The sequence below is a fragment of the Danio rerio genome, chromosome 5 (genome assembly GCF_052040795.2).
Source record: "Danio rerio strain M-AB ecotype USA chromosome 5, GRCz13ab, whole genome shotgun sequence".
In the NCBI taxonomy this organism is placed as follows: domain Eukaryota; kingdom Metazoa; phylum Chordata; class Actinopteri; order Cypriniformes; family Danionidae; genus Danio; species Danio rerio.
The window spans coordinates 56844572-56871495 of NC_141025.1; the positions used below are offsets into that span (position 1 = coordinate 56844572).

General features: G+C 39.6%; 1 protein-coding gene across 6 annotated transcripts in view; it reads right to left on the reverse strand.

The window, feature by feature from the left end:
• The window catches only part of homer1b (homer scaffold protein 1b), a 61233-nt gene that overhangs the window by 9170 nt on the left and 25139 nt on the right, over window positions 1-26924 (reverse strand). For 3 of the 6 annotated variants that reach the window (XM_087251657.1, NM_001326290.2, NM_001002496.5), the window contains 3 exons: window positions 15783-15914; window positions 9770-9862; window positions 8862-9019 (listed from right to left, as the gene is read on the reverse strand). In XM_087251657.1, the coding sequence (XP_087107783.1) occupies window positions 8862-9019; window positions 9770-9862; window positions 15783-15884 (353 nt within the window). In that variant the 5' untranslated portion in view covers window positions 15885-15914. Of the gene's footprint in view, window positions 1-4637; window positions 5565-7074; window positions 7101-8282; window positions 9020-9769; window positions 9863-15782; window positions 15915-26924 lie in introns of those variants that run through there. The other 3 variants (XM_087251659.1, XM_087251658.1, XR_015490112.1) reach the window with 3 other exon arrangements.

A 26924-nucleotide genomic window follows, 5' to 3' on the forward strand; every position in this document is an offset into this window, starting at 1 on the left:
AGTCTTATAGCTCCTTATCCACACAACCTTAAGCACCCACTTGCAACCCACTGATGGACCTCTGACCCCAGTTTAAAAAACAGCTCTGTGTTGAAGTGGACGTAGTAAGAATGTCTGTTTAACTATGACTAAAATTAAAGTCAGAACTAAGCTTTTCAAACTGTCATTTCTACACTAAAAAGATTCAAACTACTTATTTAAAATGTGTTGAAACAATTCTTAAGTTTTTAGGGAGACAACTTAATTGTTTTATGCTCAATCCACTTAAATTTGTAAAAGCAATTAATCGATTTGTGTTGGGACAACATGAAGGAATCGTATGGAACCCAGCATTTTTTTACAGTGTATGTTTGACCAAGGCTCAATTCAAGAGCAATTAACAAGATTATTACAAACTCTGTGATCCAAGGTCTATATCATTTGCATACACATTAAAACAAAAAGACTGATGGAACATGACAACCTGAAATATATCAAAAGTCAAAAAGACTCAAAACCAAAAGTCAGAAGCTTCATCAGTTACATAATGACAAAGCCATACCACCACCTCTCAGTTCTCGTCAGTCCATCTGTGTCCTCAATGCAGCGACAAAGAGATATCAAGCATGAATTCACAACGTGCTCTCATATAACACTGTCACAGAGCCAGCAAACGCATAACCAGCCCACGTCTCCAAACACTATGAGGAATCCCATCCGCTGCCTTTAATCTGATCACACATGCCACCTTCTCTGCCTCCCGCCACACACTCCACACACCACGTGCAGAGAAGCAGCAGCGAGTCCTCAGAGCGGACGCCTCCACTATGAAGAGCCGCCAATTCCCTTTCATCTTCCCAGCGCTGCCACCTCTGCTGCGGCTGACGCGATCACCGCCTCCCTCGACCCCCGCGCTCACAGACAAACACCTCAGCCCACACGCACAACTCCTACTGAAACTGTGACACAACGGCTATAAAACAGCGCACACGAGGAGAAGAAGTGCTCCTCAGAAGGAGAAAGAGAGCAGAGAAGAGAAGAGGACAGTGGTGAAGTCTTAAAGCTCAATTCAAGCTAAGGGGAACCGACACTTCAGCCTGGTAAGTCAACATATGCACTCGCAGAAATAAAGATACAAACTTGTCACTTTGGGTGGTAATATGTCAAACTGTACAGGTCCACATTGGCATCTTTTGTGCCTTTAATGTAGCATATGTTTGGAACTTTTTATTAGATACTGTGTAACTTTAAGATACCAATGAGGACCTTTTAGGTACAAAAGTGTGCCTTTTGGGGAAAATATCACTCCAGTGACAGCTTTTGTACCTTCATTTCTGAGAGTGTGCTAAATATTAACATATTTTAGTAATTAATGTTTTGTTGAGATTAAATTTAGAATTGTAAGCTGCCATTTTAAAGAAATCTTAAAGAAGATGGGAATATGTTGAATGAGAATTCATGGACTTATCTTCACTTCTAAATTTGTAGTAATTGTAAAACCTGAATGTCATCTCATTCTCAATCTTTAAACTGTATTCATTATGTATTTTTATAATGTATGCAATGGTTTCATGTAATAAATCCATTTGAATTCAAGTCTTTAAGTGTCTCATTTCCATTCTGGATGGTTTAAATGTTTGAATGTCACTGCATTAGGTGTGAAACATCCCTCTAAGTGGAGTTATTCTAATGGACTATTGTATAAAATAGTACGCATTTGAAGTGATCAAAACCTTTCATTGAATTTGTCCTAAAACAATTTAACAATCTAATCTTGTCTTATAAAAAATGTTGAAAAACTTCTTTGATCCACTTCAGAAGTTGACTAGCGCAGACGCACAGAAGCACATGGCTGTCCTCATTGCATAACTGCAGCTTAATGTCATCGTGACTGTCCTCAATGCAGATCAATAAACAATCTCCATCTGACCGCTGTTCTGTTCAAAGCTCCAACAACCCAGCAATCAACGCGCCTCTCATTTTACTGCATCTCTGTTAGACGTTAAACACATTTCAAACCACCAATATGATGGATTGTTTTCTATACGGCACATAAAGTGCAGTCCGTAATGAAGTTTAAAGAGTATCGACTGGTGTAGCACACATTTTGTTGCACGTCTCATATTATGCCCAACTGTAAATGTGATTCACTACAGTGTGGCAACGGCCCAACCGGCCCTCAACGATAACTCTAATGTAGAACACAAGACTGCGAGTGGGAGAATTACTGCTTGAAAAAATGCCTTCAATTCACTCGCCACGTAATAAAAGCCAAAGCTGAACAAACACAGCATGATCTATGACCCAAAGATTTGTTTTCCATCTTTTTCAAATTGACTGCACACTGTTTTTTTCCCTCTTTGGGAAAATGAATAGCATTATTTTGTGTAAAATCTGCCTCGATGATGAACCTTTTGCTTTTTATTCATACGAATGACTTTTTATAATATCATGATAATTGGATTAGGAGAAACTGTAAGGTCAAGCAAAAGCAGTGTTACATTATTAGATTTTGGGAGAAATGTCAGACTATACATTCCTTTTAAAACAGTTACTGCTTGTTGTCTTTAATGACATGCATGATGTCACAGAGAAGGTAGAGCTACACAATAAAAAATGTCACACAATTCATTCATGTTGACTCAACACAAATTGATTAAGTTATCTTAACAAATTTAAACATAATAAACATAAAACAAGTAAGTTGTCCCCCCCAAAAAATCTCAAGAATTGTGTTGTTTCAGCTCATTTTTTGAGAATAGGGACAGATTCTAGAAACAAAAGAGCAAACAATGATGTTCTTTGTCTTACTTGTCTTGATAACAGTGGACAAAAACTATCCTTCAATGATTAATTTCATCTAGTAGCACCAATAATATTTGCAATTTGCTGTTTCTAAGCTGTGTATGAAATTATTTCAGTCCTGTTATTGGTTAAAAATATAGATTAGACAAAATAAAAACAATAAATGAAATGTCTTTCTATTGGGTCTTCACTTCTAGTCCACTATTTCATACTAGACTATTACTGCGAATTATCAAGGCACCCTATGTCAGAGGTATTGTGCCAAATTTGGGTTCATATGGTGTGTAGAATAAACCAAGTAGGCTTTTTTAAAACTAAATGTATGATAAATGCATGGTTAAAATGTCCGGTTGGAAAACTTCAGCAAACTGAGAAATTTAAGTGGAATGACATTTAATAAATGTAGTCATTTTTTCCTCAGATTTACAGATATCAACCTTAAAAACACAACTTACAAAAAAGACCATATACAAAGTCACAACAAATGCAAAATTGTTCCCCAAACAAAACTCAGGAAAGATTAAAACATGACTAATCAAACACAACATCACAAGAGTTCAGCTGACAGAAATGCATATCTGTTTAAATTTAACAACAGAATTTCAAACAGAATTAGGTTTTGTTGCATTTTCAGCAGTGGTTCTCAGGCAGGGGGATTCAGCAAAGTTAGATGAGGGGCTTAAATTACTTTAAATCAAAACAACACAGCTGACATACAATTTCTTAACTACATATACACACATTTGTAAGCAAATTTGAATGAAATGTTGACATAGTTGTTTAGATAAAGCTGGATATAACAACTGAGATATTACATTTTTACATTGTTAAGTTTAAAATTATTGTAGAAGTTTAAAATTATTGTAGGGATCATTACTGATAGGAACTTGGTGGGGTGGGGGGGGGTATTTGTTAATGAAAGGTTTCTATTATATTTATCCATTTGATTTACCCTAATTACTGTTAATAAACCCTTTTAAATAATGTTTTTTAAAGTTATTTTTATTTCCATTTTAGTAGTCTGAAACAAAATATTGTTTTGGTAATGTGAGTTACTGTTCATTTTAGAAAACCATTGTTAGCCACCTTGGGTCTCAAAATCCGTCATTAAACACATAGTTAGTTATTTTGCCATTTCCCAAATCCATCGTTTCAATAAACATTTGCCAACTGTGTGGCAAACTTGTACGTTTTCAACTACACCTCTAGAGCTGTATTTAAAAGCATAGTCCCTGGCTGGTGCTCTAATGCCAGTAATCCCCCTATGCCCTGTTCATTTAGAAATTTCCAACAATTAAACTTGGAATGATTAAAACAAAACAGTAAAGTTATCACTCTTAGGTGTAATTTGGTATCAAAGTTTTTTTCACTGTTCAGTTTGAGCAATTATCATTTTGAGAACTGCGTTCCCTTTGTAGTGCATTTTAAAAACATTTATGCCATTTTGAACCCAGCCTTGGCTCATGACAAAAGCTATAGGTGACCAATTATTTAAAAGTGGAATTTATTTTAAGATGCCAAAGCTTGTGAAAGCAAAAATATGAAGCATATGTCAATGGTTTTAATTTATAGTAGGTTATTTATTAGGAAATGTATCTGTACTGTAGGCTTATATGACCTATGACCTGGGCCCTTTTGGTTAGAACATTTCTGAAGTGGTTTGCATGTATCAAAGTGTAAAAGTAGACTTTCCAAAAAATAAAAAAACAATATCCAACTTCATAATAATAATAATAATAATAATAATAATAATAATAATAATAATAATTATTATTATTATTATTATTATTATTATTATTATTATTATTATTAAAATCATTATTATTATTATTATTAAGTAGGATTTTTTTATTATAAATGGCCTACTGTAAATCACAACCATTAATCTAACCATTTATATATAACATTAAAGTGTTAGCTAAGTGGTTTTTATGTAACTTAGAATAGAATATGAAATATTCTCAATAACATTTGTGTTTGGGATAGAAACAAATATAGGTCCTATAAGTGCGGTTTACATATATTCAATTTTATATGGGAAGCGAGTGGACGTTTTATCAAAACTAATATTGGATTTTTGTGTGTGTGCGTGTAAAACAATTTGCACAAAAAGTATGTTTTTTTTTTTTGTTTTTTTTTGCTCCACCCCATTTAGAGCATCATTATGAACGTTTTACGTTATAACTAATGTGGTTCAAACGATGGATCTGCAACAAAGCAGCTATTGTTTTGGGAAACACTCGTCACTAACTTTTCTTAATGATGCATGGTACTATGATGGTTCAGCCACAAGTTATGTCAATGCTTGGGAAACGCACCGTAATGTGCTGCCAGTACTTTTTGCATTATATATATGGGTTGTGATGGGTTGCAGCTGGAAGGACATCCGCTGCGTAAAACATATGCTGGAAAAGTTGGCAGTTCATTACGATGTGGCGATCCCAGATTAATAAAAGGACTAAGCCGAAAAGAAAATGAATGAATGAAAGAATAATATTTCAGACTACTAAATGTCAATAAAAGTACTTGTTAAACGTCAGAGTTAAATTTTCAATATGGATGGAAACCAGTTTTAAAATAAGCTTTGAGATGTATTTAAAAAAAATCTAAATATTAAGTAATTTAAGTAATTACAGCCTTGGAGACAAAATGGTTGAGAACCACTGATCTACAGTTACTGTTGCATAAGAGAGTATTCAGTGAAAACATCGCAGTCATGTCAAACAGCTGTGAAATGCTGCTATCAGTAGGAGCAGACCCGACAAGTTTTAAGCACGTGTCTGAAAAAAAAAAAACAGACAAAAAAGACCATATAACTTTGTTAACAAAAAAAAAACACATTTCTGTTTAAGGTCACATCAGAAACAAACAAAAAGGTTGTGTTGACTTAACAGTGGGCAATCTGACTCAGAAACAGATGATGCCGCCTCCATCTTTAAAAATCACATTTGCTCTTTGCTGAAAACATGCCACTGTATTATATAATTCTGATTAGTTTGGACATAATATCTCAGAAAAAAATGAATAATTGTACAGTTATTTAATGTGTGCATCTAAAAAGCATGACAAATACATGGTGTCTGGAAAAGAACTGCACTGTGTGGGTGTTGAATGCGGTTTGGTGCACAGTGCATTTGCGTCCAATAATCGGTATGTTTTTTTTTTTTTTTTTAAGTGGCAGGTGAGAGTGAAACATTAACCTGAGATTATGTAAGAAGTGGTGGAATGCTATTTTTGAACCTGCAGCACCGGATTGCTCAACTAATCAAAATTCAAGCATCCAGAGACTTGGTAAAATGGGCTCTAAATGTTGCCTTTGCAGTCAGACTGAAAAGCTGCTGAGTACATAGTCATGTGAACAAGCGTTTGAATGCCCATACTGTAAATAATTGAACAGTAGTTGGGAAAAGTGCAATGAACTCATGACTATTAGAGCTGACTTTAACATTGCTTTAAAACTCGAAGGCAGCTAGCATGTACTGCTTATGGCAAAAGACAATACTTTTAGTTGACTAATAATCTATAAACAGTTTAAATAAAAACACATTAAACATTCAAATTAAAGGCATCACAATATTATAGTTTTAAAAATAGATAGTCATTTAAATTGATTACATTTAAAGTTTACCTCTAACAGTTAATCAAGTAAACTTTTTACCCATCTGCATCAATTTCAAAACAAGTTATACATGGGTCCATAAAGGACAGAAATATCAGTGCCAAACACCATCATAAAAGTAGCATACGTTATATTTTATTACACTTTTCACTGACATAGATTTCTTAAAAAAAAAAAAAGACAACAATCTATTATTTTCCAGATATTATATATGCTACTTACTACTTTGTTTACAGTGTTGAACAATTCAATAACCAGAAACATCTTTTTTTTTGTGCAGTTTCACATTGAATTGAAATTGAGAGGTATTTTCACATTACAAATACCTCTCTAACGCATACAAAATTTTCAGTATATAAATATATACACATCCACATAGTATTACTTACATAATTGTAATTAAATGTCCTGCAGTGCACAATAGCAAAATAATAATAATAATAATAATAATAATAATAATAATAATAATAATAATAATAATAATAATAATAATAAAAATGGCTAAAATGTTAGAATTGTGTTTTGTTTTTTTAAATAGTTGACATTTTGAATCCTTGACAGCCTGTTAACAAAGACTGTATAATATTATGCTGACATGTCACTGGCATGAATCATTGCAGTATTCTTTTAATAGGTTTTAATTAAATTAATTTAATTTTTTTGTAATTTTTGTATTGTGAAATACACTCATGGGCCACTTTATTAGGTACACCTGTCCAACTGCAAATTTCTAATCAGCCAATCACATGGCAGTAAACCAATGCATTTAAGCATGTAGACATCTTCAAGACCATCTGCTAGAGTTCAAACTAAGCATCAGAATGTAGAAGAAAGGTGATTTCAGTGACTTTGAACGTGGAATGGTTGTGGGTGTAAGACAGGATGGTCAGAGTATTTCAGAAACTGCTGATTTACTGCAATTTTCAAGCACAACCATCTCTAGAGTTTACAGAGAATAGTCAGGAAAAGAGAAAATATCCAGTGAGTGGGAGTTCCGTGGGTGCAAATGCCTTGTTGATCCCAGAGGTCAGAAGAGAATGGCCAGACTGGTTCCAACTGATAGAAAGGCAGCAGTAACTCAAATAACCACTCGTTACAGCCGAGGTATGCAGAAGAGAATCTCTGAATGCACAACACATCCAACCTTGAGACTGGTGCACTACAGAAGCAGAAGACCACACCGTGTGCCAGTCCTGTCAGCTAAGAACAGGAAACTGAGGCTACAATTGGCACAGGCTCATCAAAATTGCACAGTAGAAGATTGGAAAAACGTTGCTTGGTCTGATGAGTCTCGATTTCTGCTGTGACATTTGGATGGTAGAGTCAGAATTTGGCGTCAACAACATAAAAGCATAGATTCATCCTGCCTAGTATTAACGTTTCAGGCTGCTGGTGGTGGTGTAATGGTGTGGGGCATATTTTCTTCAGTACCAATTGAGCATCAAGTCAACGCCACAGCCTACCTGAGTATTGTTGCTGACCATGTCAGTCCCTTTATGACCACAGTGTACCCATTTTCTGATGGCTACTTCCAGAAGGATAACACACCATGTCATTCAGTGCGGATCATCTCAGACTGGTTCTTGAACATGACAATGAGTTCACAGTGTTCCAATGGCCTCCACAGTCACCAGGTCTCAATCCAATAGAGCACCTTTGGGAGGTGGTGGAATGGGAGATTCGTACCATGGATGTGCCGCCGACAAATCTGCAGCAACTGTGTGATGCTATGATGCCAATATGGATTTAAATCTCTGAGGAATATTTCCAGTACCTTGTTGAATCTATGCCTTAAAGGATTAAGGTAATTCTAAAGGCAAAAGAGGTCCAACCCGGTAGTAGTAAGGTGTACCTAATAAAGTGGCCAGTGAGGGTTTACTTCAAAAACAAATGAGGTTGAAATATTAAAATTTCAATAAGAAACATAAAGAAATCATATTATTTTAACTTGGTAAAATAATATAAATTGAAAAAGCCAACAATGTCCATTAAGAGGCACACGTCATTTAATCATTTAAAATCCCTTCAGCTACATGTACACTGTAAAAACGCTCAGTTCCACACAACTGATTTGTGTTAGGACAACTTTAAGTTAGGAATTAAATTACAGCACTTATTAGGAATTAAGTTAGCTTATTAGATTTTACAAATGTAAGTGTATTAAACATAAAACAATTATTTTGTCTCAAAAACAGTTCAAGAATTGTGTTGTTTCAGTTCATTTTCAGTAATTAGTTTGAAAAAGCAGCAAAAATAATTTTTCGAGTGTACAGTAAGTGGTTTCATTCCAATGTGTGAGCATCTTGCATTGAAACATAAAAAAAAAAACTTTTAAGGTTGTCTATGATAAATAGTGTACTATCAGATAGTATAAAAAGGTTTTACACAGAACTAAAAAGTACAGATCAAACAGATAAAAGCAAAAGTCTTTTTAGATTCTACATGAAGCTCCTGTTACCTGTGTGCAAGAGTCGGCGTGGTGGGAGAAAGATCTGATTGAAGCATAGAGTTGGGTGACACATCAGACAGAGTGACATCATCACCAGTGCCGTTGATTCGGCAGAGGTCCGCAGTGACCGGTGGAGTCAGAGGGGAATGAATGTCAGCAGGCGATTCCTGTGAAAACAAAGCCGTATATCAGTGGGCTATTCATTTGTTGTACTATAACATATACATTACGTAATAGTCTTTTACTTAAATAAAAACATTAAGCTTCTAATTATAGTAGGGTATTAAGGAAAAGATTGCAAAAAATAATTATGGGTGTTTTTTATTTGAGTGTTTAAAATTACTGTACATTGACACACTTGAATGACAGTAATTAACTAGTTAATCTAAACAAACTTGAAAGTGATCCTAGACTGTAGAAGTAATTTTTAAAAGTGTACAGATTGAAAGTTTAATGTTTAAAAATGATTTTAAAAGTATAAAACCAATGTAGACGTTTGATCAGCCTGATCTCACAAGAAAATGTAACTATTTTTCAAATTGTGAAAAAAGCTGTTTAGTTTGGACAAATTCATCCAATTTCATATATTGTTTTAAAGGGAGGTGCGCGCCACCTAACCCCACTTCTAATCTTACCCCTTATTAGGGGATGTGTGAATAGTATTAAAATTTACGAATGTGATCAAAAAAATTAAAAGGAATTAGCCACTAAATCAAAAAGTTATGACATAATTATACAATAAGTTTAAAATATCAAAATTTGTTCTGGGTGGTCGCTAGGGTGTTGCTATGTATTTGCAAAGGTAATCAGGGTGTTTACTTAACAGTTGCTAGTGTGTTGCTAAAATAATCTGAGCAGATTTTCATCATTTCATGCACATACATTACACTGAAGTAGCAGGACATTTCACAACTTACCTGAGAGGGCGAACTTGCCAGCTCCATCTTTTCTAGAGACTTCTCCTTGGCTATTCTGGCTGCTTCTTTGTACTCTGCAAATTTATCTGCGAACTGAGAAGAGGAAAAGATTAAATGTGATTCGCATCCATTGTAATTTTTGCAGCTGACAAATGATGCATTGTTGTGAAAAAGTATTTGCCTCTGACTCTCTTTTTGTGCATATCTCACACAAATGTGTTTTAGATCTCCAAACAAATTTTACAGAAAATTACTGATTTCCATGAACAAAGCTTTTCATTAATGAAGTATTCAAGCTTATTTATTATAAACTTTTTTTGTTGAGTTTCTGGAATATCTGTTAATAACTATTCTGACGTATTTTGTTACAGTGAAAAAAATTACTCATGCCACAAAAAATCCAACCCCAAGCACTCACACTCTTTTATATACACACGCAGATATGAATTAGATAAAAAATTACAAAGTTTATAGTTCTCTTTCACTTTTCTTAGGCTTTGGCCTCTATTTGAATGGTCTGTGTGCAAAGTCTAAAGTCCATGGCTCAAAAAAGGTGTGTCCGAATCCACTTTTGCTATTTTAAGTAGAGAACAATACGCTGTGTGCCCTGGCACATGGTCTAACAGGGTTGTACTTTTTCTCTTAGTGAGTTATGGGTGTGTTTTGAGCATAACATTCATTAAACCAATCAGAGTCTCATCTCTCTTTAGGAGTCAATTGCGTCGCGCCATTTACATGGTAGACTTTGTAAATGGAAAAACTGAATGCTTCTCTAGCAAGAAAACAGTTAAAACAGACCATCTGCAGCATAAGGAAAAGAACGAGCCTCCTCCATTTGCTATCTTTACTTGCTTTTTACCTTTACTCTTTACTTTACTCTTTACATTCGTAGATAAGGAAACGGTGGAACCTCATTCCACTGAAGACATCCATTAGCCTACATATTTAATTTTGTTTGTTAAGTGCAAAGATTTGTGTCAAAACGATTTCTAAATTCAGTTCTAGTTCCCAGCAAAAGAATAAATGAACAATAATAATCCAAGATATAATATATCCACACACATGTCCTATTCTTATGCTGCATATGGTGATGCAGTTGTCTCCAAAACCCGACAGATGGACATATCTAAACTTGTTCTCATTAAAACAAATATAAATATGCATATAATAAATAAAACTGCTATTAATAATATTAATAACAACATTATACAAATGCAAGCTGTTATGAATAAACTTTTAAAAATTCACCCACGGTGAAGGCATGGTGGTAGTGGTTTTTATATTTATGTAGTAAATAATAATTTTGTTACATTGTAATCCTTTATTTGTTTTCATGTGTAAAGATATTTGTGTATTGCTGTACATCCCGTGTGTATTGAGCAATGTGTAAGTGTTTGGACCTGTATAGACACATAACCAGCTCTGCGCTGGACTGTAAAGCAGCTTTTATTTGGTCATTTGCGTGGTCTATTTCAGTTCTTTAAAATAGCAATGTGCCAACAATGCACCTTAACACACCTCCTTTTAAGACCGGCACACCCATGAGTCTACAAAGTGGCATAAATGGATTTGCTATTTAAACAACATGGCGCAAAATGTGAAAATTACAGTTGCGTTGGAAAGAAAATAGCAAGTTATCATGCCAAACAAGTCTTGTGCCTTATTGCGCCGGGTGTATGATAGAGCCCTTTGATGGATAAAAGCAGACAAATTATGTTGTGAGTACTCTAGTGAGAACAAACACAAACACAGTCAATTATATTTTATATGGTATAGTTTATCACACTTTTTTTACTTAATCCACTTAATTTTATTTATCTGTAACAAATTATAGTATTTTTATATTGACCCAAAATAAAACTATACTTTGTTGTATGGGTAAAAAAATGTTGTACCAAAATTAAAAAAAAAAAATTGGTAGTACATATTAAACAATATTTTAAGATTTATTCATTTATTTCCTTTGGCTTAGTCCCTTAATGTGCATGTGTTTAAACTGTGGGTGAAACCGGAGCACCCGGAGGAAACCCACGCCAACATGGAGAGCACATTCAAACTTCACACATAAATGCCAACAGACCCAGTCAGGACTCGAACCAGTGACCTTCTTGCTGTGAGGCCGCAGTGCTAACCACTGAGCCACCATGTTGCCATTTAACTGTGTGAATGTAATTTTTGCATTGACCACAACAAACATATTTGATAAATTGAATTAAATTTTAAAGTTTGACCCAATGTTAAATTATGCTTTAAGAAAAACTACAGATGTTTGATTTAACAAATGACAGGAATTTAAAAACAAATTATATAAAGTTTATGTTCAGTGTTGTAAGTAAATTTTCTGGGTGAACTATCCCTTTAAGTAGGCCTACTATATAGCCTAGTGTATTGGTTCTGTGCATTCACTTTTAGGACTGTAATTTTATCTGCTCAGAGAAACTTTTTAAACTTTTACTTCTATAATTAAATTAGATCATATACGGTTGAAATAATAGGGGCTGGTTTTGCCTGTCCAGTTGAACCAGCATGATCTTTCTGTTCAAGTTTAAACAAGAAAGTATTCCAAAAAAATCCCAATGAGGGAACAAGCTCACATACTCGCAAACAATCTAACACTTTTTAATGTTGTATACATAGCATGTTTAAATAGACTTTTTTTTAGAGTGGATATCTCTCCTAAAAAGAAGCAATGTTCGAAGTTCCCAATATAGACTGCTCCCATTAAAGCTTCCCGGGCTCCAGGAAGACTGCAGCACTTTCCTAAATATCCAGCAGGGAGATTTCTGTACACTTTTGGGTCAGAGCTCTGCTGCACCATTAATAGTTTTGAAACATCAAGCCTTAAGCAAACATTCCTGCGAGAGAGAAGGTGCTTCAAAGGTTGAGTAATTAGTAATTAAAGAAAAACTATGAGTTCATCTGAATATAAAAAGAAGGCAACTCTTTACAATAATGTTCAAATAGTTAGCATCACTTACAGCAAGATTAATCAACAAGAAATTCATTTCTTGAAGTATTTATTAATCTTAACATTAGTTAGATGTAAGTGTAGTTAAATCAATGCCTTTAATATTACTGAAAGATAAAACTTTTTAATTGAGATAATAGCAATAATTTGTGCTAAAATTGACTAGGCATGTCACAATAATCAATATATCGAATAATTGGAGATGACCATTATTTTTGCAGTTGCAATATATATTTACAAATTCACAAATAACATTAAAGCCATTTTACTATTTTACCATTTTACAATGACATTTACGTTCTACCTCACGGGTGTCAAAGTTTATAATTGGGCACTTACCTAATAGGACATTTAATAGTATAGAAATAATAGGACTTTTTAGATATCAAATTATAAAATCTAAATAAAGTGCATTGTGGTGGCGCAGCAGGTAGTGCTGTCCCCTCACAGCAAGAATGTCAGAATAGTTTGAGCCTCGGCTGGGTCAGTTGGCGTTTCTGTGTGGAGTTTGCATGCTCTCCTTGCATTTGTGTGGGTTTCTTCCGGGTGCTCCGGTTTCCTCCACAGTCCAAAGACATGCAGTACAGGTGAATTGGGTAGGCTAATTTGTCTAAAAAAGGGCATCTGCTTATTAACATGTGCTGGATAAATTGGCGGTTCATTCCACGGTGGCGACCTGAAATTAATAAAGGCACTATGCCAAAAAGAAAATGAATGATTGAATGAGAATCTATATAACCTTATGAATGACAAGTATTTTAAAGGGTTTATGGCATTATTATGCTGTCATATAATCTTTATTCAATCAGTGACATAAAATCATCTCAAAATGGCAATAACAACAATTTCTGTGACAATATATCACACAACAACAATTGCTCGTATCGTGACAGGTCTAAAATTAACATCAATATGTATGTAATAATGTAACAACTGTACATTTAACCTTTTCATGGTGATTTTTCATGATACTGTCAAAATAATTATTGGTAGTAGTGTTAGTATTAGCTTATGTTAAAATTAAATATTAATAAATGCTTAATAATAATATTTCTAATGTAGTAAAACTAGAAAGTATGTAACAATGTAATAACTGATTTAACCTTTCCACTGTGCTTTATGATACTTTAAAAATTATTATTATTATTAGCTTCAGTTGAAATTAATATTAATAAATGCTTAATAATAATGTTTCTAACATAGTTACATGGAAATAATATTTTAACATAACAACTGTATATATAACTTTTCCATCGTGCTTTTGCATGACACTTAAAATCATTATAATTATTATTAGCAGTTTCCTATATTTTGTCAGTCATGTTTCCAGTTTAATTATGGTTTTGAAATGTTTTATATGAACTTTTTTTATTTCCTATTTTTGTAAAACAATATATTATCTTGGTTGGTCAGATACATTATGTTACAAAAAAGGCAATTAGCTGCTAAATAGTACTCCTATTGTATGTTTTTTTTAATATATCATTTCCTATACAATAAAATGCTTCAAACTACAAAAAATGTCAAACCTGGGTTAAATTTTCATCATCATAAGTGGACAGTGCAGAGCTTAAGCTCCCATAATGGAAATAAAAAGCATAAATAAATATCAAGGTAAATGACAAAACAAAGGAAAGTGTTAATTGACAGATCTGTGGTGGTTGGGCTTTTATTTCTTGATCCACAAAATAAAATGATAAGCATCAGGAACATTTAATGAACATGCACAATATTAATATTGTTGGAAATTCAAAATATTATGATGAGTTATTTATTACTAAAACTTTCTAAAACAAAAATTCCCATTGTATTTGCAGTGGTGTTTACAACAATAGAAAAAGTTTGGAGACTTAATTGGAAGTTAACAGTCAACATTTCTTACATGTTAATCTGGCCTACTACAGGCTAAAATATTGGGCTCTATTTTGACGATCCATGCACAAAATGCAGAGCGCAGGGTGCAAACGCTTTCAGGGGGTGTCAGAATCCATTTTTGCTAATATAAGGATGGAAAAATCCACTTTGCCGTGGCGCATGGTCCAAAAGGGTTGAAGTTATTTTCTTAATGAGTTATAGTTGTGTTTTGAGAATAAACTAATCAGAGTCTCACCTCCCATTTCCTTTAAGGGCCAGTTGCATCGCGTCATAAGCGCATTTGCTTAAATTCACAGATTAGTTTTTTAATGGTTTATAGCAATCGGTTTCCCCAAACGGTTTGAGTTGACTTAACTTATTAGGTTTTACATTGGTCAGTCGGTTTAAGTTCTCTTCATTAATTGGGTTTTACTCTGCTCAATTTGCTTGATTTTCTCAAATGGATTAAGTTCACAGCACTCATTAGGATAAGTTTTTGAACATAAATGGTTTGTTGGAATCGGTCTTCTCAAATGGTTAGAGTAACCATAACTTTTTTGGTTTTACAGTGTACAGCTTTAGAATCCTTTTGCAATTTAATTTGGGTAAAACATTTCGTCACTGTGTATTAATATAACATAAAACAACACACCAAGTCATTTTTGCTATCCTACGCATTAAAGTTACCTTTTAATATCATGATAATACCATATACCATGATAAAAGCTTCCTTTGATTATTTACAAGAAGTAAATCTGACACCGTTATGAGCCTATATACATGATCATTATACTTCTGTTTACTTCTATTTGTCTCAGCAAAAGCAAAGGACCTAGATAAAGAGAAATGTGAGCGGGAATGAAACAGAAGGAGAGCAGAGGAAGACAAGAGGTGGCGAGCTTTTTTGACAGTGCATCATCATAATGCAGAGGAGAGAGGGAGAGAGAGAGAGAGAGAGAGAGAGAGAGAGAGAGAGAGAGAGAGAAAGGAAAGCACTGCACAGAAGAAGCCTCCCACGCGCCCATGACTGTACAGCTTCTCATTAGGGCACAGTGTGTAGGTGTTCCCCAGCTCACAAACACAGGGGGTGGAAGAGAGCGAGAGAGAGGCAGAACAAGACCCCCAGAGACACAGGCAAGAAAATGAGGGATAGAAAGACCGGAAGAGAGAGAGAGATAGAAATCCACCCACCTTGGCCAGATGATGCTCGGAGGAGAAACCCAGCCCATACACTGTGTTGGCACGGCTGTCAGCCCACTGGCCAAACTTTTGAGATGTCTTTGTGAAGGACATGTTCGGGGTGATAGTGCTGTTTATTATTGCCTGTGAGATGAGAAAGAAGAAAACAACTTTTCAGAAAAGCCTGTGAAACACACATGTGTGCGATACAAGGAACGATCCGGCCTTGAGACTGAAAACAGCATGAAACAGAAACAGTGGGTCAACAGCAATAGCAGGGCAAACGGTGTGATCTATTTCTTGCTATTGTTATCTTTCCCTCACTTGTAAGTCACTTTGGATTGAAGCGTCAGCTCAATGAATACATGTAAATGATCTTTATGATTACAGATTCGATGGCCTTGGAGTAGCCTCTGATATTTTTTCACTGTTGCTATTGTTAACTAGTGTTCTTTTCTGTTGCGACTGAGTGGATTTCTGTTTGTCTCGTCTATAGATAAACTAAGATGACTTTTGATTTATTTCAAGGCTGGTTGATTGTGGAAAGGACAGTAACGTGTAGGTGCATCACCTGATTTAATTGATAACATAATTACATGACTGGATATGAAAGAAAGAGATTTTATCTTAATGATTCAAATTTACTAGTAACAGCTCTGATTGTTTCTTATTTCTGAATGAATATCATTTTGTAGACAGAAAATAGTGATCTTTCAGATTAGTTAGCCGTGTCCTGATCTCAGTTTTGGTAATCTGCAACTCATGCAGTATTCATTCTTCAGATCTGTCTCCTATTTAATAAATCTGTTTTTTTTAAACTGTTGTTTAAACATCCACTGAAGAAAGATGAATCTCTGTATTAATTCACCCTAACAAATTATTTAAGCATGTGTAAAATATAAAATGTTTTGATAAAGTTAATGAGTTACTATTTCCCAGAAATAGGTTGTGGCTGGAAGGGCATCCGCTGCGTATAAACTTGCTGGATAAGTTGGCGGTTCATTCCACTGTGGCAACCCCGGATTAATAAAGGGACTAAGCCGACAAGAAAATGAATGAATGAATGAATGAATGAATAATGAGTTACTATAACTTGATGCAGGGGAATTACTGCTTGATCAAGCCATTTGAATGCAGGTATACATTTGAAGTCAGAATAATTAACCCTCCTGAATCATTAGCCTCCTGTTTAATTTTCTCTCAATTTCTGAGACAACACATTTTAAATCTAAACATATAGGTTTAATAACTCATTTCTAATGACTGTTTAAAATATGTCTGAAATATGTTACTTCAGATATGTTTAGTAAGTTTCAGATCAGACATCCTTTTCAGACACATTGATAAGAATTAAGGGCTTGCTGTACAGATCACCTAACAAACCACCAAACTAAGGCCCAATCCCAATTTTTTTTTGAAGCCCTACCCCTTGAAACAGAGTGTAAAGGGAAGGGGTTCAAGATTTACCCCTAACAAATCGAATGCCACTAGTGCACCTGCACACGTCATCATATGTCATCGCAATCTCTTGTGTGGTGTGTTTAGAGCATAACATACATTTAACCAATCAGACTCGCATTTCTCTATTTTCTTTAAGAGTCAGCTGCGTTGAGCAATTGCACATTTGCTGCTCACATGGCAAACTTTGTAAGTGGAAAAACTGAAGCTTCACTAGTGAGAAAACAGTTAAACAGACCATCTGCAGCATGAGGATAAAGAATGAGCCTTCTCTATTCGGCCTCTTTACTTTACTCCTATCATTTTGTGGAAAAGGAAATGGTGGAAACTCACTCCACTGAAAACATCCGTAAGACTACATATTTAATTTTGTTTGTTGAGTGCTAAGATTTGTTTTTTAAAAATATTTACAAATTCAGTTTCAATTTCCAGAAAATGGCTAATTTAACAACAATGTGCCAACAATGCGCCTTAACACACCTCCATTTTAGACCGGAACACCCACGAGTCCACAAAATGGTGCAAAAATATTTGCTATTTAAATAACATGGGGCAAAATTACTGCTGCGCTGGTCTGAAAATTGCAACAAAAACCAAACACGTCTTGTGCCTTATTGCGCCGGGTGTATAATAGGGCTCAATATTTTTGCTCTGTTTTAGCAAAGTTTAGTGAACAAAAAATATCACATGTAAAGCTGCTTGTGTACTGTTGTGCATCATTGATCTTTTTTTTTCATCTCTAAATGAACCCATTTCGACAATTTAGGTGAATCAATGATTCAATGAGCTATTCTTATAAAGAGCTGTTTGCTTCACTGATTGCTGAATGAGTCGAATGAATTTGAATGAATTGAATGAATAATAAAAAAAAGATTTACTTATTCTAATTTGGGAATCAATCAGATTGATTAACTGCAACATTGTGTAATAAATTAGGTAAAAAACAGTAACCACCAGACAGTCTTAAATTTAATATAACATACTACAAGTATCAGGGGTTGTATTAAACTGTGAATGTCTCCATTAAATTCTGCAGAAATAACTGGCTTCACACTGTGTGAATTTAATGCAAGGAACCAAGATCGAGTTGACTTGTGTTTAGTCATGGATCAAGTAAACAGCTCAAATGTTGTAATGTAAGAGGTAAGAAAAAAAATTCTAAATGAGATGGTCAGAACTGGATGTTCACAAACACATAACTGTCCTCAGTACATCTCAAGATATTTCCTGCACTTTAAGCCAGTCAAATGTTATTGATGAAATGACGACAGTCGCTGCCAGTGAATGTGTTTGTGTGGGTGTGAAACCGAGAGCAAATAAGGAGGGAGGAAAGAGCGAGAAGGAGAAGAAGAGAGAGGGAAAAAAGGTCCACAGTAAATGCTGCACACATTCTGTTGAGCTCACAGTCATAAGAGATTCAGAAAATCATCAAAATCCTTCAAAGCAAATAATCCTATTCTTATTCAGTGCCGGTCTTTCTAAAAAAAATATTTTTCTGCAGTTTCTTTCACTTGTTAGATGTATTTTAGACATATTTTCATCTATACCTTGTGCTGTACTTTTCCAAGATGGGGAATGTAAAACATGGAAGTGATGGATGCACAAAGCAGAGCGATCCACGAAGGCTGCGTGGATAAAAGGCTTCAAGCGCTCTCATACTCCCACACACTTTCAGAACAAGGCCAATTGGCCACACACAAACGTGTAATTTCAAGCAAGAAAATTGACAGTGGGCTTCCACTGTCAGCTTCCCGTGTGTGTGTGTTACACATGTTATACAATCGTTCGCTCAGAGTGGCTGTAAGGATGAACGCCGTTCCCTGTGCTCTACACTTTAGAATTCCTAAACAAATCTGAGGTTAACCTACAATTGAAATCCGAATTATTTAACCCCCTTTGAGTATTTTTTTTTATCTTTTTTAAATATTTCACAAATTATGTTTAACAGAGCAAGGATATTTTCACAGTATGTTACATAATGTTTTTTCTTCTGGAGAAAGTCTTATTTGTTTTATTCCGGCTAGAATAAAAGCAGTTTTTAATTAAAAAAAACAAACATTTTAGGGTCAATATTATTAGCGCCTTTTTTTAATAAACTAAAGAACAAACCATCGTAATACAATAACTTGCCCAATTACCCCAGCCTGCCTAGTTCCCCAATTAACCTAGTTAATTCAAGCTGTATAGAAGTGTCTTAAAAATATCTAGTCAAATATTAATTACTGTCATCATAGCAAAGCTAAAATAAATCAGTAATTAGAGATGAGTTATTAAATCTATTATGTTTAGAAATGTGTTGAAAAAAAACCTTCTCTTTGTTAAACAGAATTAAAAAAAAAAAAAATAAACGAGGGGTGGGGGTAATAATTCTGATTTCAACTGTAGGTTTGGTAAGTAAAACAAAATATCATTCATTTTCAAATGTACATACAGTTGAAGTCAGGATTATTAGCTTTCCTGAATTATTAGCCCCCCTGTTTATTTTTATTCAAAAATGGATTTTTTCAACATTTCTAAACATAATAGTTTTATTAACTAATAATTTAGGGTAATTAGGCAAGTCATTGTATAATGATGTTTTATTCTGTAGACAATTAAAAAGAATATTGCTTGAGGGGGCTATTTTATTAAAAACAGTTTTTATGGCCAAATTAAAACAAATAAGACTTAATAAAATATATAAAAATATCTATCCTATAATGAAAAATATTATAGAAAATACTTTGGTCTGTTGAACATCATTGGGAAAATAATTGAAAAAGAAAAAAAAATCAGGAGAGTGAATAATTCTAACTTTAACTGTACATACATCTGTACAAATGTATAATGAACTCTGAGGTTGGTACATTACACTCCTCTGCGTAAGCCAGGACACATACTGTTTATAAGCAGTGAATATCTGGTGACTACACATATTCCTGTAGAGAAATGTACCGATCATGAAGTTGCTGTTACCATAGTAATGAGAATAAGAGCACCAGAGCTCTTAAATGATATTCCACGTCCACAGTTAATTTTAGTTCCCCTTCGGGGGGAACTTCAGCACTATAAGTGGATTTGATTGTAAAATCCACGCATTGGGAGGTTCGGTTCAGAAGCTACTCGTCTGAAAGAGTATTGAACGGGCCAATTAAGAATGAATTGGCAGCGCAAGCCTGCGCAGGTGAGCGGCATAAGCAATCAACTGAGTATATAAGCTCACCTGGCGCAGCAGACGCTATCCTTTTCGCTTCAGAGACTTTCTGATCGAGTCGATGAGGGTTCCTCCTGCTGTGACCAGCGATTCTGAGCGAACGAGAGCATTCTCCCGGTCCAGAGTGTGTACACGCAGTGGCAGACGGTCGAGCTGGGTTTCTCCCTTGCCTGGCGTTCTTTGGGTCCGGTCCTCCAGAGCGGTGCGTATAAAGTTGCAAACTTCACAGAAAGAGCAACACAGTCGTGCAGCACGTCCTTATCAGGACGGCGCTCCGACTGTGCGTTTCTGGATGCGGTGGTTTCCTGTCCTCGGATGATGGGCGCGGGCACTGTGTTACATGTCTGGGGGTCCAGCATGTTAATGCGCTGCTCGCGGGCAGTTCATGTCGTCATTGCGATGCCATGACTGTTGCGCAAGATCGCGGTTAGCCTTTGCAAAAAGGCGAACCACCCCAGTTGTCCCCTGCTCTGCAGCGGGCACTCGGGCAGATCTGAGGGTTTCAGCGAGAGATAATCCGTCGCCCACGGGCCCGCGGACCTCCCGCTCCTCTAAGCGCTCCATCCAAGCTTCGGGCGGAGGAAGCGATCCGTCTAACAGATGGTAGCCCTTACGCCCGATGACACCGGAGACCAGATGTCCACCGCGGCATCGGAGGGTGGGCTTTCATTGTCCGATGATGATCCAGACCCGCTCGCCCCCTTCGGGCTGGTGAGCGCTGTCACTACGGATCCTGAAACGGACATGTTAGCCGTGCTTTCCCGGGCTGCTTCGGCCGTGGGTTGGAGATGGTTTATCCCCCAGCTCCGCGGCCGGACCGACTAGAGGGGCGTTCCCTTCTTCCCGGAGGTGCACAGTAGGCTCACGCGGTCTTGTAAAGCACTTTTTTTCTGCTCGTGCTGCGTGTTCCTCCACCCTAACCACTCTTGACGGTGAAACAGCCAGGGGGTATGTGGCGATTCCTCAGGTTGAGTGCGCGATGGCGGTAAATCCGCGCGGCGCCTCTTCTTGGCGGGGTCCGCCTCGTCTCCCATCCAAAGCCTGTAAGTTATCTACCTCCCTCGGAGCTAGAGCTTACATAGCTGCGGGCCAGGCTGCTTCCGCCTTGCATGCGATAGCCACCTACCAGCGCTACCAAGCGCAGGCGCTGGCCGAGCTGCACGAGGGTGGGTCCAACCCAGGCTTACGAGCTTCGCACCGCCGCCGACTTAGCTCTTCGGACTACTGAGTCCGCTGCGTGTGCGTTGGGGAGGACGATGTCCACATTAGTGGTCCAGGAGCGCCACCCCTGGCTGATATGCGCAAAGTCGACAAAGTCCGCTTTCTTGACTTCCCCATATCCCCAGCCAGGTTCGGCGACACTGTCTGTGAATTCACCCAGGAATTCAAGGCGGTGAGAGAGCAGTTGGTGGGTGATGTCTTATCGGCGGTCCGTAGCCCGCTCCGCCCGCCGTGCCATTCATACCTGCTCCTCGCCGAAGGCGTCCGCCTACGAGAGCTGCTCCGCCCCCGCACACGCCTAAGGCGAAGCGAGCGCGTCGGGCACCTCGGAAGCAGGCAGCCCCCCTGCCCAGAACGCCGCTAAGTCCGGCAACGGACCGCGAAGCGCCCCTGGGACAGGCCATCTGGAGAAGAGGGAACTTGCTCTTTCCCCGCTGGAGGGCGGGGCCCCATTTCCAACGGCACTTTTTACTGCCATGAAAACATTATGAAAGGGCACTTTTCACTTCCCCAGATGTGACAGCCCGAAATCTGCCAGTCTGGGACGCTATGCTTTCTAGCTTGCAGATTCGGTGCGTTTCGCCAGTGGCTCACGAGCGCTGGGAGGACGGTCTCCTTTCTCCCACCCCTCGAGCCTCCCCTCCGGAGCTCGGGTTTGGAGTGAGAGCAAATATCCCACCTCCAGCTTTTCCGTGGGACCCGCGAGCTTCCCGGATCAGCACACCCACTCCGCGCTGCCCCACTGCTGGTACGTCAGCGATTGTAGCGATGAGTCCATTAGCGAGAGCTCTGCCTGCCTGGTTAGCGCGGGCCAGCTCTTCGCGGTGGCTCATACGCACAATCAGACTCGGCTATGCGATTCAGTTCGCGAAACGGCCCCCCAAGTCACGGGTGTGTATTCACCAGGGTCAGCCCCCTGTCCGCCCCTGTCTTGCGAGAGGAGATTGCTGTCCTCCTGGCGAAGGATGCAATCGAGCCGCTCCCTCCAGCCGAGATGGAGAGCGGGTTTTACAGCCCACGCTTCATCGTGCCCAAAAAGAGCGGTGGGTCACGGCCAATCCTAGATCTGCGCGTTTTGAACCGCTGCCTGCACAAGCTGCCGTTCAGAATGCTCACGCAGAAGCGCATCCTCCGGTGCGTTCGTCCTCTGGGTTGGTCTGCAGCATTAGACCTGATGGACGCGTATTTCCATGTCTCCACTCTTCCTCGCCACCGACAGTTTCTGCGGTTTGCGTTTGAAGGTCGAGCTTGGCAATACAAAGCCCTCCCCTTCGGGCTCTCTCTGTCTCCGCGGGTCCTCACCAAGCCCGCGGAGGGTGCCTCAGCGCCCCTTCGGCTCGCGGGCATCTGCATACTCAATTTCTTTACGACTGGCTGAATTGCCCTCTCTTTTGATTATGCACAGAGTTGATTATGCACAGAGACAAAGTGCTCTGGCACTTCCACCTGTGGGGGTTTCAGGTCAACCGAGAAAAGAGCAAACTCGCCCCCGTGCAGAGGATCTCTTCTCTCGGGCTGGAGCTGGACTCGGTCACCATGGCAGCGCGCCTCTCCGGAGAGCGCGCTCAGCTGATGCTGTACTGTCTGAGAGAGCTCGACAGTAAAATAGTGGTCCCACTGAAACAATTTCAGAGGCTCCTGGGGCATATGGCATCCGCAGCCGCTTCATGCCGCTCGGATTATTCTATATGAGACCACTTCAGCACTGGCTTCACGATCGAGTCCCCAGACGCGCATGGCACGCGCGCGCACACCGAGTCTCTGTTACTGCGCTGTGTCGCCGCGCCCTCAGCCCTTGGAGCGACCCCTCGTTCCTACAGGCCTGGGTGTCTCTAGAACAGGCGTCCAGTCTTGTTGTCGTTTCAGCAGACGCTTCCAACACGGGCTGGGGGGCTGTGCGTTGCGGGCATGCGGCTGCGGACCTGTGGAAAGGTACCCAGTTGCATTGGCATATCGCCTGGAGCTGTTGGCAGTGTTCCCCGCTCTCCACCGTTTTTTTCCGGTGTTGGAGCGGCAACACGTGCTGGTCAGGACGGACAGTACGGCGGCGGTGGCGTATATCAGCCGTATAGGGGGTATGCGCTCTCGCCGCATGTCTCAGCTCGCCCGCCGTCTGCTCCTCTGGAGTCATCCGCGGCTGAAATCGCTGCACGCCATTCATATTCAGGCAAGCTCAACCGTGCAGCCGATGCGCTCTCACGGCAGCCTTGCGTCCTGGAGCATGGAGACTCCACCCCGAGTCTGTTCAGCTGATATGGGCGCGATTCGGGGAAGCCCAGATCGATCTGTTGCTTCCCCCGAGATCGCTCATTGCCAGTTGTTCTTTCCCTGACCGAGTGCTCTCGGCACGGATGCACTGGCTTACAGCTGGCCTCGGGGCACGCGCAATACGCGTTTCCCCCAGTGAGCCTGCTCGCGCAGTTACTGTGCATGGTCAGGGAGGACGAGGAACAGGTTGCTGGTTGCGCCCCTCTGGCTCAACCGGACCTGGATGTCAGAGCTCTCCCTCGCGATAGCCCTCCCCTGGCAGTCCCTTCGAGAGAGCACCTACTCTCTCAGGGACAGGGCACCACCTGGCACCCTCGCCGATCTTTGAAGAGATTTTTAGACGCGAGGAAGACTTAGGTAACCTCCGATTGCGGTGGCTAATACCGTCACTCGGGCTAGAGCCCCCTCCCCGAGCGCGCCTATGCCCTGACGTGAAGTCTATTCACTGAATGGTGTGTCTCTCGCTGAGAAGACCCCCGTAATTTGCCAGATCAGCGTTGTGCTTTCTTTACGCCGAGAGAAGTTGGAGAGCAGGCTGTCGCCCTCCACACTCAAGGTTACGTGGCTGCCATCTCCGCTCTCATAACGCGGTGGCTGGCAGCACCGTGGGAACGCATAACCTCATCATCCGGTTCCTCAGGGGCGTTAAGCGAATTAATCCACCCCGCCCCCCTTCATGCCCTCTTAGGATCTCGCCCTCGCTACACAAGCCGCGTCAGATCCCTTCGATCCTCGACTCAGTATATTTCTGTCCCTGAAGACAGCTCTGCTGGTCGCGTTGATATCGATTAGAGGGTCGGGGACCCGGAGGCATTTTTCGGTCAGTGACTCGTGCCTGTAATTGGGCTGGCTTCTCTCACGTATGAGACCCCGCCCGCGATATGTGCCCAAGGTTCCTACCACTCCGTTTTAATACGAGGTAGTGAGCCTGCAAGCGCTGCCCTCGGAGGAGGCAGACCCAGCCCTTATTTATTGTCCAGTTCGCGTTTTGCGTATTATCCGGACCGCACTCAGAGTTTAGATCATCTGAGCAGCTCTTCGTCTGTTATAGCGGTCGGCAGCAGGGAAGTGCCGTACCGAAATAAGTTCCCACTAGATTGTGGATGCCTTTCTTTCACTATCAGAGCCGAGATGAGCCGCGTCCCCCGAGAGCGCGTGCGCACTCCACTCGGAGCTTCGCATCCTCTCGAGCGCGCGCACGCGGCGCCCCTCTAACAGACATCTGTAGAGCTGCGGGCTGGGTGACACCCAACACATTTGCAAGGTTTTACAATCTGCGAGTGGAGCCGGTTTCCTCAAGGGTATTAGGTAACCCTTGGTGATTGAGGAAACAACTCGGTAGGGTGTTGAAACACGCTTGCTGCGCCATTTTCCCTAACACGGAGATACGTGCGCCTTTTTATCTGTCAGTAAAGTTCCCCGTCAGGTGAGCCCTGCAGATTCCTCCGTGGCCCCCAGCACTGACTCAGCGGAGGAGTCACTTGCTGGCCCACTACGTTGTAGGTCTGCCCGCTGGTCAGCCCGCGTTTTGGGTAAAGGTGTCTGCTATGCGTGGTCCCCACTAGGCGATCCCATATGCTTATTCAGCCACGGTTAAGTCCCCCCCCCCCTGGGCGGACCCGTGTCTTCCCTCCCCGCTAACCACTCTTTTGCTATGCGTACTCCCCCTTTTTAGGGCTAGTCCATATGTAAATTCTGCCATCTATCCCCCCTTGGGTAACGGATGGCCTCCGCAGCGTCCTCCCTATCGGGATTGCACGCTTCCCAACGTACTGTCGTATTTCCTAGAATTATCTAGATGCTCACGACACCCCAAAAAATATATATAAATCCGTAAAACTTCTGTTGAAGTAGGATAAATTAGGGCCAGGGACACGTTGGAGGACCGCGCCCCCCATGATGTGGGTGCGTCACGCTTGCTTGACTATCTCCTCATCGGGGGTGTTGGTAAGGTGCAGTCATTATGGCGCTTTCAATGGGCTCCCAATGCGTGGATTTTACAATCAAATCCACTTATAGTGCTGAAGTTCCCCCCGAAGGGGAACGTTCGAGGTTACTAAAGTAACCCTTCGTTCCCCGAGGAGGGGAACGGAAGCACTATACTCCGTCGCCATAATGACTGTCCCTTAGCTGTTGAAAGTCTCTTCAGCTTAAAAAGGATAGCGTCTGCTGCGCCAGGTGAGCTTATATACTCAGTTGATTGCTTATGCCGCTCACCTGCGCAGGCTTGCGCTGCCAATTCATTCTTAATTGGCCCGTTCAATACTCTTTCAGACGAGTAGCTTCTGAACCGAACCTCCCAATGCGTGGATTTTACAATCAAATCCACTTATAGTGCTTCCGTTCCCCTCCTCGGGGAACGAAGGGTTACTTTAGTAACCTCGAACGTTCTCAGTACTACATTCAAGGCAAAATACGCACATGCTCATAATTGGTTCAACTGTACAGCACTAGTCAAAAAAGATGTTTAAAACCTCTGTAGGGCAAATTTCTCCATATTATCTTAGAATGGCAATAGGCCTTTTTCACACTTCCTGGTTCTGAAACAGCGTATCACAACTTCCGGTTTCAATATAACGAAGTAAAAAAGAATTGCAGAGTCATCGCATTGCTGTTATTGCAGCGTTCCCGGCTGCTCCAACTCAAAAAAAATTACACCCTTACTTTAATTTCCACGATTTCCCGAAAGACGAAGGACAGAGAAAATCATGGGGAAAATTATTAGAGGGGTTGAATGTCGTTTCAAGTAATATGCGGAAGTACGTTCATATGCTGTATGCACTTCAAAGCGGAGATCATGTTTTTTAAAAGACTGGTGGTCTTAGTTTTATTTTGATGGGTAATTATAATATAGACAAAACTCCAGTTAAGCTGTCTGCCTTCCACAAACAAATGCTCATCATGGTCATTAATCTAACCATAATTTCTCCCCACACACATGTTGTTTATTTTGGAATAATAGACAATTTATGAAAATGCAAATCTCTTTTTTTAATTGGTTTGACAACAAAATT